The 13,708-nt window shown below is 55.1% G+C and overlaps 1 protein-coding gene across 3 annotated transcripts in view; it reads left to right on the top strand.

The window, feature by feature from the left end:
* Nucleotides 1-13,708, top strand: part of USP20 (ubiquitin specific peptidase 20) — a 37,353-nt gene that overhangs the window by 17,628 nt on the left and 6,017 nt on the right. For all 3 annotated transcript variants that reach the window (XR_006737874.1, XM_045563208.1, XM_045563207.1), the window contains exons 4-17: nucleotides 989-1,051; nucleotides 1,420-1,551; nucleotides 2,631-2,727; nucleotides 3,234-3,303; nucleotides 4,856-4,969; nucleotides 5,978-6,056; nucleotides 8,318-8,762; nucleotides 9,170-9,307; nucleotides 9,545-9,660; nucleotides 9,903-10,075; nucleotides 10,615-10,709; nucleotides 12,860-12,893; nucleotides 13,021-13,066; nucleotides 13,515-13,695. Coding sequence is in view for 2 of the 3 variants with exons in the window: in XM_045563208.1 (XP_045419164.1) it covers nucleotides 989-1,051; nucleotides 1,420-1,551; nucleotides 2,631-2,727; nucleotides 3,234-3,303; nucleotides 4,856-4,969; nucleotides 5,978-6,056; nucleotides 8,318-8,762; nucleotides 9,170-9,307; nucleotides 9,545-9,660; nucleotides 9,903-10,075; nucleotides 10,615-10,709; nucleotides 12,860-12,893; nucleotides 13,021-13,066; nucleotides 13,515-13,695 (1,783 nt within the window). In the remaining variant the exon portion in view is untranslated. The remainder of the gene's footprint in view (nucleotides 1-988; nucleotides 1,052-1,419; nucleotides 1,552-2,630; nucleotides 2,728-3,233; nucleotides 3,304-4,855; nucleotides 4,970-5,977; nucleotides 6,057-8,317; nucleotides 8,763-9,169; nucleotides 9,308-9,544; nucleotides 9,661-9,902; nucleotides 10,076-10,614; nucleotides 10,710-12,859; nucleotides 12,894-13,020; nucleotides 13,067-13,514; nucleotides 13,696-13,708) is intronic.

The raw sequence follows: 13,708 nt of genomic DNA, 5'->3' as shown, positions 1-13,708 counted from the left end.
GTCTCTCCCTGGGCCAGTCTGGTCTCTTCCCTGGGCCTTTGATTCCGCGTGTCCCCACGCTGGCACACTGACAGCTGTCCCTGTCTCCTGGGTTGGGGTGTGACTCACAGGACAGATACCTGTGATGGGCGTAGCATGGTGCGTGGCCCGGAGACAGTGTCCAAGAGAATCCGGAAATGCTTTGATTCCTTTTACTCTTTTTTTTTTTTTTTTTTTTGAGACAGAGTCTCGCTTTGTTGCCCGGGCTAGAGTGAGTGCCGTGGCATCAGCCTAGCTCACAGCAACCTCAAACTCCTGGGCTTAAGTGATCCTACTGCCTCAGCCTCCCGAGTAGCTGGGACTACAGGCATGCGCCACCATGCCCGGCTAATTTTTTTCTATATATATTTTAGTTGGCCAGATAATTTATTTCTATTTTCAGTAGAAACGGGCTCTCGCTCTTGCTCAGGCTGGTCTCAAACTCCCGACCTCGAGCGATCCACCCGCCTCGGCCTCCCAGAGTGCTAGGATTACAGGCGTGAGCCACCGCGCCCGGCCTTATTCCTTTTACTCTTTTTAATAAGCAGCAGATGTGGCAAAACATGACAAGTTTTTCTGGGTGGTAGAATTACAGGTAATTTTCTTTTTTTCTTTGTAGTATCTTAAGATTTTTCTATACATATTTTTATAGTCATACTAAAAATGACTATTACTTAAAATTTCTTGTTTACAAAACCTCACAAATAGAAGCAAAAAAGAGCTAGGGGGTGAAGACATCCAGTCAGTCTTTGCAGAAGACACAGGGGCAATGTTTACGGTGGCCGTCCCTGCCCAGTATGAGCTTCAGGTGTAGGGACTTGTGTTCCTTTGGGGTGGGAGAGCCTCAATCCCTTGTGGGTCCTGTTTGGTAGAATTGGGGGACGCTGACTGACGTTGGGGTGGAGTCAGAGACACTGCTTTGACACTGTGCTCTTGGCCAATCCCAGTTCACTCTCCCTCCCTCTCCCAGGTTGCCTGCCCCTATGTTGGCTGCGGAGAGTCCTTTGCCGACCACAGCACCATCCACGCACAGGTGAGTGTGGTGGTCGAGAGCATGGCCTCTGCAGCCAGACTGCCTGGGGCTCAAATCCCAGCTCCAGCCACCTCCCGGCTCCATCTGCCTGCTCTGGGCCTCAGTGGCTGGGCTGCGAAATGGAGTCATCGTAGCAGGGGTGCTGCAAAGAAGCAGGAGAGTGAGGGTGAAAGCATTTTGCATGTGTACCTATTTGGTAAATGGCAGCCTTTGGTTTCCTGGCTGGAGGGTGAGCAAAAACTGAGCTTCCAGCCTCTGTCTTGACGGGGCCTCTTACTGAGGCTGGGGAGCAGAGGCAGCCCCAGTGCACGCTGGGGCACCTGGTAGGCCTGTGTAACCCTGCCCTTATCTAGGTTCCTTCCCTCTAGGCAAAAAAGCATAACTTGACAGTGAACCTGACCACATTCCGCGTGTGGTGTTATGCCTGTGAGAAGGAGGTATTCCTGCAGCAGCGGCTGCCAGCACCCCCACCAAGCTGCGCATGCAAGTTCTCAGAGCAGGTAATAGATGCAGTGGGGCCACTTTGGTTGTTGGCGACACTGTCAAGGACCGGGGCAGTGTGACCGGTGCATTGGTGGAACGTGGGTCTGTGGGTCTCAGACGTAGCCTGTTCCTGGGTTGGTGTGTGTGCAGGTGACTTTCAGGAGCTCGTGTCAGCAACTGCTCACTGAGCCTGACCATATGCCAAGGCTCGTGTGAGGCTGCGAGGTGCAGAGGTGACTAAGGGTGGCACCTCCCTCAAGGAGCGCAGAGGTTGTGGGGCAGCCACATGGACGTACAGGGTTGGGATGGGCTCAGGGCCACGGCGTGAGTGTAGACCCTTCCAGACCTTGTGGAGAGGGCTAACAAGGTCACAGCCCTGGCAATCCCAGATCCAAAAGATTTCCTGAGAGAATCCTGAGTAGTGACCGCAGTGTCCTTCTCTGTGGGAAACACTGGAAAAACCTGGGTGACGTGTTGGCCAGAGAGCAGCAGGGTGCTGTGCAGCCCCTGGGGATGGCAGGTCAGCAAGCCACACCCTGCAGGGCCCCGGCCGGCCGGCCCCTGGGGAATGGCCCCTGGAGCAGCGGAGGCTGGGACGCCGGGGTGGTACGCGTATGCGCTGCTGTCTCCGCCCCATTTGAACGGTCTGAGAGGTGCTCGATAAGTGCTTACTGAATACATTTGTGAACGTGGTGGATATTTCTGAGTTTTTATAAAAGCTATAAAATAATACATGCAATGTCCTGTTTTTATGTATCTATGGCTGTATTAACAGCTAAGTCTACATATATGCATACAGACTATTAACAGTGGTTCTCAGGAAAATGGGGTTGCATGTTTTTTCTGTTTCTATTTTTTTCCCAAATTATAAATAAATTATTATTTCATTATCGCAAATAAAAAATACAAGTCAGGAAGTTCCCAGGGTGAGGCCACCAAGCCCAGAGTCCTCTGCTCAGATGGACTGACTCGGCCGGCGTGGGGCTGTGGGGCTTCCCTCCCTCGGGAGCAGGGCACATGGGCCGCGGGGCACATGGGCCTCTGACCCCGCCCCTCTCCCTCTTCCTCCCGTTTTTCCTCTGGGTCTTTAACACAGGACTCTCCACCACCCTCCCATCCTCTGAAAGCTGTTCCCATCGCCGTGGCTGACGAAGGAGAGTCTGAGTCAGAGGACGATGACCTGAAACCCCGAGGTAACGGCCCCCAGAGCAGGGGAGGCTGTGGGGCCAGGCTGGGGCCTCAGCCAGAAGCGGGAAAGCACCAGGGTCTCGTCTCCATCTCTGCTCACGCCGTGCTGCCCGAGGGGAAGGGCAGGGTGGCGGGTGAGCTGCACAGCGTGGTGGCTTCCCTTGGAGAGCCAGCCTAGCTGAGGCCCTGGAGACCTGACCTTTGCCCTCTCTCAGCCGTGTGACCCTGGGCAAATGGCCCCTTTGCCCCCCGGCCTCCTCGTCCGTATGGCATGGACAGCGGGCCTGGCGGGGCTGGGAGGACAAAGGAGCCTTTCTGTTAAATACACTCAGGTAACTGTAGCCGTGTGAGCAGGAACCACATTAACTTACTTGGAAGATTTCTGAGGTGGAATACCTGCACCCGTGTCGTCTGCTTGGGTCCCGACGGGGTTGAGAGCCACAGCCGAGTGTGACTTGCGGCTCTCCTCCAGGGCGCTCACCTCCTCTCCCTTGTCATGTTTGTTCCCCAGGCCTCACGGGCATGAAGAACCTCGGGAACTCCTGCTACATGAATGCCGCCCTGCAGGCCCTGTCCAATTGGTAGGTGTCAGTCGCCTGGGGGTGGGCGCCGGGGACTGACCCTACCAAAGCCCTGGGAGCAGCAGCAGCCCCCAAGCTGTGTTGCCGTGTTGCGCACAGATGCATCAATCCCTGAAGTCAGGCATCTCCTTTGACCCAGCAGTCCCTCTGGTCGGAATTTATACTAAGGATGTTACCAGAGATGCGAAGAAAGTTGTTTATTCCAGGATGCTCGTTGCTCTAAACAATTTAAAGGCCCAACTGCCAGGGATATAGGTTCACTGTGGCCCAGCCTCACAGTGAATGCAGGACGGCAGTCCCTCCAACAGGAAGGGGTTCAGAAGCTGGCGAGTGTGGGACAAAGGCTATAAAGCTTTGTGTGGCACAGTCTCATCGTGGGGGACATGTTAGTTTCCTCCGAGGATGAGCCAGCAGCTGTGAGGCCAGGGATGTCTCCTGTGTCTGTAATCGCAGCGCACAATGGCCTCAAGCTCCTGGTCTCCTACCCAGCGAGCATTCAGCCTGTATATGTTAAAGGAAGGAGAGAGAGAATGGATACGTATGCGTAGAAAAGTCTGGAAGGACAAAGGTGAATTATTGTTGTTTGCTTATTTATATCTTCTAATTTTCTTACAATAAATGTATTTTTCTTATGTAATAAGATAACTTTTAAAAACATAAGGCATGGGTGCAGTGGCGCACACCTGTAGTCCCTGCTACTTGGGAGGATGAAGCAGGATTGCTTGAGCCCAGGAGTTCGAGGCCGTTGTGCGCTATGATTACACCTGGGAACAGCCCCTGCGCTCCAGCCCGGGCAACAGAGTGAGACCCTGTCTCTTAAATAAATAAATACATAATAAGGAAAAGAGGAGTGGGGGGTGACTTCAGCTGGGGAGACGCCTTCTGCAGAATGGGCCATTGGGAGGAGGGGGAGCTGGTTCCTCTCTTGTTCATGCCACAGCCGTCCCTAGGCCTGTGGGCCTCCCTCAGGAAATTTGCAGCTAACCCAGGAGAGAAAGGGGGCGTTTTCGTTTCCTGGGGCAGCCCTGCAAAGCACCACAGTCTGGGGGGCTTCAACAACAGAAACTTACTGTCTCTGAGTTCTGGAGGCTGGAAGTCTGCCGTCAAGGTGTCAGCAGGGTTGGTTCCTTCCGAGGCCTCTTCCTTGGCTTGTAGACAGACGGCCACCTTCTCCCTGGGTCCTCTGTGTGCACGTGTGTCTGGTGTCTCCCTTGTGTGTCCAAGTTTCCTCTTCTTAGAAGAGCGGTCATGTTGGATCAGGATCCACCCCAACTGCCTCCTTTTAACTTAGTGACCTCCTTAAAGTCCCTGTCTCCAAATACGCTGAGATGCTGGGAGTTAGGACTTCAACCTGGGGATTTTAGGGGGACACAAGCCAGCCTATACAAGTGGGATCCTTCTAGTCACCTGCAGGCGTTTCTGGGTCTAGGGGGCCGCTGTGTGTGCCTGCACAAGTGCTCGGGCTCTTGCTTCTTCTGTACCCAGCTCCTCATAAACAATGCCACACGCGCCTCTTCCCCTCCTGACCCGGCTCCCTCTCCCCTGCCCACAGCCCGCCGCTGACCCAGTTCTTCCTGGAGTGTGGAGGCCTGGTGCGCACAGACAAGAAGCCAGCCCTGTGCAAGAGTTACCAGAAGCTGGTCTCTGAGGTCTGGCACAAGAAACGGTGAGTGACCCAGGCCCTGACCTTGGGCAGTATGCGGGGACTGGGTTTTCTGGCAGCACCCTTGATCGAGCACTTCCTATGGATTTGGCCCCGAGTCCAGCACTTGGCCTTACTTTGCCCCAGGTGATGGTTTGGCAAATGCTTGCCCCTGCAAGCCTGTGGGCTATGGCCGCCCCCAACCCTGTTTTACAAATGGGGAAACCAAGATGCAGAGAGCTTTAAGTATCTTGCTCAAGGTGACTCAGCCTGCGAAAGGGAAGCTAGAATTTGAACCTGGTGCTGACCCTGGCTGGCAGCCACTGCTCGGCGTCTGTGCCAAGAGAGGTGCGTGGCCGGTGCCGGGCCTCCACCCGACTCTGCACGTGTGGAGCTGGGCCGGGGCTTCTGGCTTGGTGTGAAATGAATTAAAGACCAGAAGCCTGGACGAGGTCTGTTTCTCTAGGAAATGTCTTAGTTGGGCATAGTTGAAAATGAGTGCATAGAAATATATTACGTATAGAAGCAGATTAAAAACATACGATATAATTCCAATTATGTCAGAAGCCAAGTTTAAGTGTTTACCTGTATATACTTTTGTTTGTGTTTTCACAGAAAAATCTAGAAATCTTAATGGTCGTTATCTTGGGATGGTGCCATCAGTGGTAGTGTTTCTTTGTTGTGTTTTTCTGAAATTTTAGATTTTTTAGTAATGAACATAAGACTTTTGAAATGAGAAAAACCACAATAAATATTTTAGAATGAAAACAGCGTTTAGAGTGGGCTTGTCTCGGACTAGTGGGAAATGATGCCATCCCAGTCAGGAGTTCTCTGCTTGGGCAAGGCCACCGTGACTTGACGTTTCCCCTCTTGTCCATGGAGTTGTGTGAGCCTGCTGGGGCCCCTGGCGGGGAGGCCCCTCCCCAAACCTCAGGACACACCTCTGAGTCTGTCCAGCGTCCGGCTGCCTGCTTCTCTCAGGGTCGGATGGCCCCGCGAGGCCTCCTGTGCTGAGGTGTGGTCTTCCCACAGGCCGAGCTACGTGGTCCCCACCAGCCTGTCTCACGGGATCAAGTTGGTCAACCCAATGTTTCGAGGCTATGCCCAGCAGGTAAGGGGACACCTGGGCTGTTCCCAGGCCTGGCTGTGAAGCCAAAGCCAGAGTGGAAGTGGCGGCAGGAGCTGAGCAGCCAGCAGGCCCCGCAGACCGGGCTCTCACGTCTGACCCGTCATGTGTGCAAGGACGTTGGAGCCTCCCAGCAACCTGCTGGTGTTTATCCCCACCGTACAGGTGGGGAGACTGAGGCCCAGGGGACCAAGTCCCGTGCCCAGGTCTCACCGCTGGTATACAACGGGGAAGTTTGAACTCAGGCAGCCCAGCCTGAGTCCATGTCCCTCAGCGCTGCACTCAGAATGGCACCTGGTTTCTTATTCCCCAAACCACAGGCAAAATTTCACTTTTACTAATATAAAAACGTTGATTAAAAAAAGTTTTTAATCTGATAAACGCCTTTGAAATCAACCATGTTTTTCTATTGAATAAAATTACGAGAGCAAGACAAGCGGGTGCCCGCCCAGCGCTGCTCCACGGCCGGGGCTTTGGCTGCTGGGCCTGCGAGCAGAGCCGGACCTGTCTGGGCTGCCTCTGCGGCTGCCTGACCTGGGACCACGGCTGGAGAGGTGGTCACGTGGCGGGTGCCTTCGGCCCTTTCCTGCCGCCATCACCCTGCCTGCTGTCCTGTCCCAGGGTGGGATCTGCTGGGCGTTTGCTCCTGCCTGAGAAGCCCAGGGCTGCCTGAAACACCTCTTTTTGTGGAACAATAACATCTACAGTGGTCCAAATGTACTGTGGTCTGTGGTCGTGACGTCCCATGCAAATGCAGCCCTTTTAATCCTCACAGAACTGATGAAGTGGGTACTGTTGTCACCCACGTGCGTGTTACAGGTAAGGAACTGAGGCTCAGAGAGGTTCTACACCTCACTCAGGTCACACAGCGCACGGTAGCAAGGATGGGATTCAGGCCGGCTGAGCCCACCCCTCACCACAGCGCTGCCCCGTGTCTGCACAAGGCATCGTGCCGGCCCTCGGCCCTGGGTGAGGATGCTGTTAGGTAGGGCCGCGTGGTATCTGTCTGGGCTCCAGCAGAAGTACCTTTCTCTGGTTCTTGGGCATAATGCAGGGGACTTTTCTGAGTCTGAAACGGAGACACAGCTGCGGGCCTCTCTCGATGGCCAGAGGATGGTTTCGTGCTTCCGCTTGGATTGAAATTTTGGCAAGGAACACAGTACTTTTGTTGAAAGGAAGAACCAGAAAGAGAAGTAGATGGCATATTAAAGCCTTGTTCTTAAAAGGGCTTTTCAGTACGCCTGACACAGGACACGGGTCCCTCTCCCTACTGCAGCGTAGCTGGTGCTCGGCACCCAACACTTTGCCCAAGGAAATGCACCCGGAGCCCTGCCGAGGCTCGAGGCTGGCTCTGGGGGCTGCCCGACCCCTCCCTCCCCCATCGGGACTTGGGCTGGGGCCTGCTTCTGACATGGGCGGAGCTGGCCTTGGAACCAAGATCCTCCTTCATGGCCCGCCACCACCACCACGGGTGCCTCCAGTTATCCGGGTTGGCGCTGTCGCTGCCATCTGACCTTGCAGAGCACCTCCTGCTGCCCTGGCTTCCTGCTGGGCTGGTGGCCCAGTCACAGAGTGGTCAGAATAAAACTGTCACCGCTGTGATTTGAGACCCAGCCAAGCCTGCAGGGGCAGCTTAGTCCAAGTCATACTCAGGTCTGTGGGAAGGTGAGAGCTGCCTCCAGGCCTGTACTCAGGCCACAGTGTCACAAGGGAAGATTCAGGCACACAAGCTGAGGGGGACAAGAGAGGTACATGGGGGCTGACAGAGGGACTGGGAGAGAAGCAGGAGGCAGAGGAAGGGTGGATCATGGAGGTTGGCCTGACCTATGGGTGGTGTCACTTGGTGTGGGACTTGGCTGAGCCTTCCCGGTTAGTGTCATGCTCCCTCATCCTTCCCTGGGCCCCCCCACCTTTAGGGAGCAGGGTGACTCTAGGGCTGAATGTGATACCTCCCTCTCTGCTCCTACGCTGAGCTCACGGCCATTGTAGGTGATTCAGAGAATGAGCCAGGGGGTCGGACGGACCCAGGTACGCATCTGTCCCTCCCGTTTTACAGCTGTGTGCCCTGGGAGGAGTCCCTTAGCCTCTCTGAGCCTCAGTGTCCTCAGCAGAATGGCGTTAGGACAGACTGTCCTCGGAGGCTGCTGTGGGGGGTTGAGCAGCCCGTCCCCGTGAGCACCTGCTAGGCAGAGGCTGGGTCCTCCTGGGCCCCGGGCAAGGCCTGTTGACGCAGCTGCTGGTTCTAGGACACCCAGGAGTTCCTGCGCTGCCTGATGGACCAGCTGCACGAGGAGCTCAAAGAGCCGGCGGTGGCCACGGTGACACTGACAGAGGCTCGGGACTCAGACTCGAGCGACATGGATGAGAAGCGGGAGGGCGACCGGAGCCCGTCAGAGGACGAGTTCCTGTCCTGTGACTCGAGCAGCGACCGGGGTGAGGGTGACGGACAGGGTCGTGGCGGGGGCGGCTCGCAGGAGGAGACGGAGCTGCTGATCCCGGACGAGGCGGGCCGCGCCATCTCCGAGAAGGAGCGGATGAAGGACCGCAAGTTCTCCTGGGGCCAGCAGCGCACCAACTCGGAGCAAGTGGATGAGGACGCTGATGTGGACACGGCCATGGCTGCCCTTGATGACCAGCCCACAGACGCGCGGCCACCATCACCACCGCCCACAAGCCCCTGCCGGACGCCAGGTATCAGGTGGCCGAGGGCTGCTGGGAGAAATCACAGCCCCGTCTGCCTAGTCCCTCCTGTGTGCCACGCACCGACGCACAGGAGCCCACCTGGGGGGTGGCTTCTTCCACTAGACCCAGCCTGCAGGGGGAAGTCAGCCACGGGGCGGCCGATGTGACCAGGTCACGTAGCTGATGGACAGCCCTGCCCTGGCACCCTGAGCCATCAGTTGGAAACAGAAAGGACAGCCCTGTTCTGGAATGTCCGTTGGGGTCAGGGGTGGGCACAGGACAGAGGAGACACACTGGGTTCAGCCTTCATCCTGTTAGGAGGTGCTGGCAGGTATCCTTCCTGCCAAGGCCATGGAGCTGCAGGGGGACCCTGGCCTGGATGCCCTGGCGCAGCACAGTCCCCTGTCTGTCCCCAGAGCCGGACAACGATGCCCACCTGCGCAGCTCCTCCCGCCCCTGCAGCCCCGTCCACCACGAGGGCCATGCCAAGCTGTCCAGCAGCCCTCCTCACGCGAGCCCCGTGAGGATGGGGCCGTCTTACGTGCTGAAGAAAGGTTCGGGGGCGACTGGGAGGGGAGGCCATCGGGGCAGGGGGTGTAAGCCGTGCCTGTGGCTGCCGTCTTTAACCACCTGTTGCCAGGGGCTCTGTCGTGTACTCATGGGTCATCTCTGAACCCTTACAGCACTTTGGGACATGAGTCGGGGAGCCCTGTTTACAGATACCCCAGTGCCTGTGCCTTACCCCAGCCAGGTGGCTGGAGGCTGGGCCTAGTCCTGTGCTGTGTCCCCAGCCCAGGTCATGAGCTCTGGCAGCCGGAGGCGGAAGGAGCAGTGCTACCGCAGTGTCATCTCAGACATCTTCGACGGCTCCATCCTCAGCCTCGTGCAGTGTCTCACCTGTGACCGGGTGGGTGCCCCAAGGATGGGGAGGGCCAGACCGGGCTGCCAGCGGCCCAGCAGCCGTCACTCCGTTTGGGGTGGGCTGGGCTCTCCGTCGGTTCTCCCACCTTTCTCCAGGGAGGGCCCTGGTGTGGGGCTCCTGTGTCCGGGGCCTAGGGAGCAGGCCCTCCTGTCCCTCACCTGCCGGCAGGGGTTTGGGGTGCAGGCGCTGCCAGAAGGTGGGCACTGGGCTGACCTTCAACCCCACAGGTGTCCACCACAGTGGAGACGTTCCAGGACCTGTCACTGCCCATTCCTGGCAAGGAGGACCTGGCCAAGCTCCACTCAGCCATCTACCAGAATGTGCCGGCCAAGGCGGGTGCCTGTGGGGACAGCTATGCTGCCCAGGGCTGGCTGGCCTTCATCATGGAGTACATCCGACGGTGCGCACACCTTCCTGCCAGCTGGGGGCATGAGCTGGGCCCTGTCCTGGCTTTCCTGGGCTGGAGACACACTACACAGTGAAGTCCCAGCGTTTTCAGGGACCAGGGAGAGTCTGGAGGAGCTGGAGGCGAAGCTGTGTGGGAGTTTGCTAGATGGCAGGGGTGGGGCTCCTTGGCCATTTTGGGGAGGCCAGGATTGGATGGTCCTGCGGAGCTGAAGGGCAGTGACAGCAGGGAGGTGACTGTGTGGCGGGCAGAAGGGAGGGCAGCAGCGAGATGCGGCCCTGGCCAGTGGGAAGGGCAGCTGCAGCTTTCTAGGGGCTGCCTTGCCTGCCTGATGCCAGAGACCCGCTGTCACGGATGGGAAGTCCAGGCTCAGGGAAAGGGGATGTCACTCGCCCAAGGGCACGGAGTTGTCTCGCTCCAGACCTCTGCCCCCACCCGCCATGCCAGGCTACCTTTCTGGGCCTTCACGGTCCTTTTGGGGCTCAGACCTGAACAGCCGTGGCAACGCCTGGCTCCCTTTTTTGTCTCTGTAGGTTTGTGGTGTCCTGTACCCCCAGCTGGTTTTGGGGGCCTGTCGTCACTCTGGAAGACTGCCTCGCTGCCTTCTTCGCCGCTGATGAGCTGAAGGGTGAGTGGCCTGGCTGGCGGAGGCGGGTCCTGGGGGGTCACGTGCAGGTAGGTGTGCAGCCCAGGGCTGGCAGGATGCTCCACTGGACTTGCTTCCAGAGTTGGATTCCCACTCCTGCTGCCTGCCAGGCTGGGGCTTTGTGTTCTCCCAGTCCCACCGCCTTGTGATTCTTGGTGTTAAATTATTTTTATTTTTTTACCAATTTGGTGGGTAAAAATTATGTGCTTAAATTTTGCATTTTCTTGATTATTGCTGAGTTTTAACACTTTTTGTTAAGTGTAGTGGCGGTTTGTATTTCTTTTCTTTTCTTTTTTCTTTTTTTTGAGACAGAGTCTCACTCTGTCACCTGGGCTAGAGTGCCGTGATGTCAGCCTAGCTCACAGCAACCTCCAACTTCTGGGCTCAAGCAATCCTTCTGCCTCAACCTCCCGAGTAGCTGGGACTACAGGTGCACACCAGCACGCCTGGCTAATTTTTTTTATTTTTGGTAGAGACGGGGTCTCGCTCTTTCTTAGGCTGGCCTCGAACTCCTGTCCTGAAGCGATCTTCCCACCTCGGCTTCCCCAGAGTGCTAGGATTACAGGCGTGAGCCATTATGCCCTGCCTTGTTTTTATTTCTTATTTTGAAATTTCCCATTCCTATCCTTTTCCTGTTTTTATGTACTACTTGTCATCTTAACCATTGGGAAAACTTTTTTTTTCAACTTTTAATTGTGATAAAATACACATAACATAAAATTTACCACCACAACTTTTTTTTTTTTTTTTGAGAAACAGGGTCTCTGTCACGCTGGCTGGAGTGGCATGATCATAGCTCACTGCAGCCTCACACTCCTGGACTCAAGTGATCCTCTTGCCTCAGCCTCCTGAGTAGCTGGGATTATAGGCGTGAGCCACCATGCCTTGCTAATTTTTTTAACTTTTTTTTTTTGTGGAGTTGGAGTCTCACTATATTGCTCAGGCTGGTCTCACACTCTTGGCCTCAAGCGATCCTCCTACCTCAGCCTCCCAAAGTGTTGGGATCACAGTGTGAGCCTCGGCACCCAGCCACCACCATAACCATTTTTCATGTTATTTTTAACATATAATGTGTATAGTTTGTGGCATTAACTACATGCACATTGTTGTGCAACCATCACCACCATCCATCTCCAGAACTTTTTCATCTTACAAAACTGAAACTTTGTATCTGTTAAATAGCTCCCTCGTTTCCCCTCCCCTCTTCCTGGGCACCCGCCATTCTGTTCTGTCTCTGTGACTTTGACTACCCTAGATGCCTCATGGGAGTAGGATCATGCAATACTTGTCTTTTTATGACTTCTTTGACTGAACATAACCTGTAATCAGGTTATTTTGTTGTTTGGGTTGTAGGAGTTGTTTATATAGTGTACATATTGACGCCTTATCAGATATATGATTTGTAAATATTCTCCCACATTCTGTAGGTTGCTTTTCATGCTGTCAGTTGTCTCCTTTGAGTCACAGAGTTTTGGATTTTGATGGAGTCCTGTTTATCTACTTTCGCTTATGTGGCCTGAGCTTTTGGTGTTGTATCCAAGAAATCATTGCCAAATCCAATGTCATGAAGCTTTTCTCTGTTTTGTTCTAAGAATTTTATAGTTTTAACTCTTAAATTTAGATCTTTGATCCATTTTGAGTTAATTTTTGTAGCTAGAGGTAAGGGGAAACTCTTTATACAGTAAGATTTTGGTCAGATGTGGCGGCCACACCTGTAATCTCAGCACTTTGGGAGGCCTGGGCAGGAGGATCAGTTGAGCCCAGGAGTTTGAGGCTGCAGTGAGCTATGATCGTACCATTGTGCTCCAGCCTGGGTGGCAGTGCAAGACCCTGTTTAAAAAAAAAAAAAAAGGATTTCAATACATTTTGTCTTCAATGTTGCATTTCCCTCCCATTTTGCCTTTTGTCTTTTAATTTTGTTTTGGTGATATCTATACAGGTGTTGAAGTGTTTGTAGGATCAAATATATCCATTTTTTCCTTTTTATGGATTCTGTCTTTGGGGTTCCAGCCCAGGCCTTCCCTCCCATACCTCTTGGGTTTTCTTCCTTAAGCATAAATCATCATATTTGCTTTTTCTGCTCCTCATTTCCCTTCCCTGCTAACTTCTGACCATTTGTTTTACCACCCCAGGTGACAACATGTACAGCTGTGAGCGGTGCAAGAAGTAAGTGTGCGTTCGGGGTTCCCCCAGAGAGCGAGATCCGGACCTCCTAGAAGTTCCCCCGGTGGGAGGGCTGCTCCCCGCCCCCACCCCGCACTGACAGTGAGCCTTGCTCACGCTCCCTCCCCAGGCTACGGAACGGGGTGAAGTACTGCAGAGTCCTGCGGCTGCCCGAGGTGAGTGGGGGGCTCGCCCGGCCCCTCCATGCCAACGTCTCACTGCTCCAGAGCTGCCACGCTAAGGGACCCAAGGAGGGTCCGTTGCTTTGGCTGAGTGACCTCCTGGGAAGGGTGGCAGAGGGCGGTTTTTCAATTTGTGACTTCGTGGCCTCAGCTCGTTCATCGCTCAGCATGTTCTGTGAGGACCCAGCGGGAGGCAGGCGTGGGGGTGCTGAGGTGCCACCTCAAGTAAGACAGGTGTGGATTCCCGTTGCTAGCAGGGGATGGTCCCTCTCAGCAGCGGAGCCCGAAAGTGATCGTGTGGTTTAGAGTGAACCTGGCGTGGCTCCCATGTGGAATGCTTTTGTTGTTGTGGGATCAGCCGGCTGAGGCCTCTGTGCCAGGGTTCCTGTTGTTTCCACCAGGTGACCCTAGCATGACCGGCACCCTCCCCTCCTCCCCGCAGATCCTGTGCGTCCACCTGAAGCGCTTTCGGCATGAGGTGACGTACTCATTCAAGATCAACAGCCACGTCTCCTTCCCCCTCGAGGGGCTCGACCTGCGCCCCTTCCTGGCCAAGGAGTGCACGTCCCAGATCACCACCTATGACCTCCTCTCAGTCATCTGCCACCATGGCACAGCAGGCAGTGAGTGGCACCT

Source organism: Lemur catta, chromosome 10 (genome assembly GCF_020740605.2).
Source record: "Lemur catta isolate mLemCat1 chromosome 10, mLemCat1.pri, whole genome shotgun sequence".
NCBI classification, from domain to species: domain Eukaryota; kingdom Metazoa; phylum Chordata; class Mammalia; order Primates; family Lemuridae; genus Lemur; species Lemur catta.
Note: the sequence above shows the minus strand (reverse complement) of the source record. Positions and strands in the feature narration are given on the sequence as shown.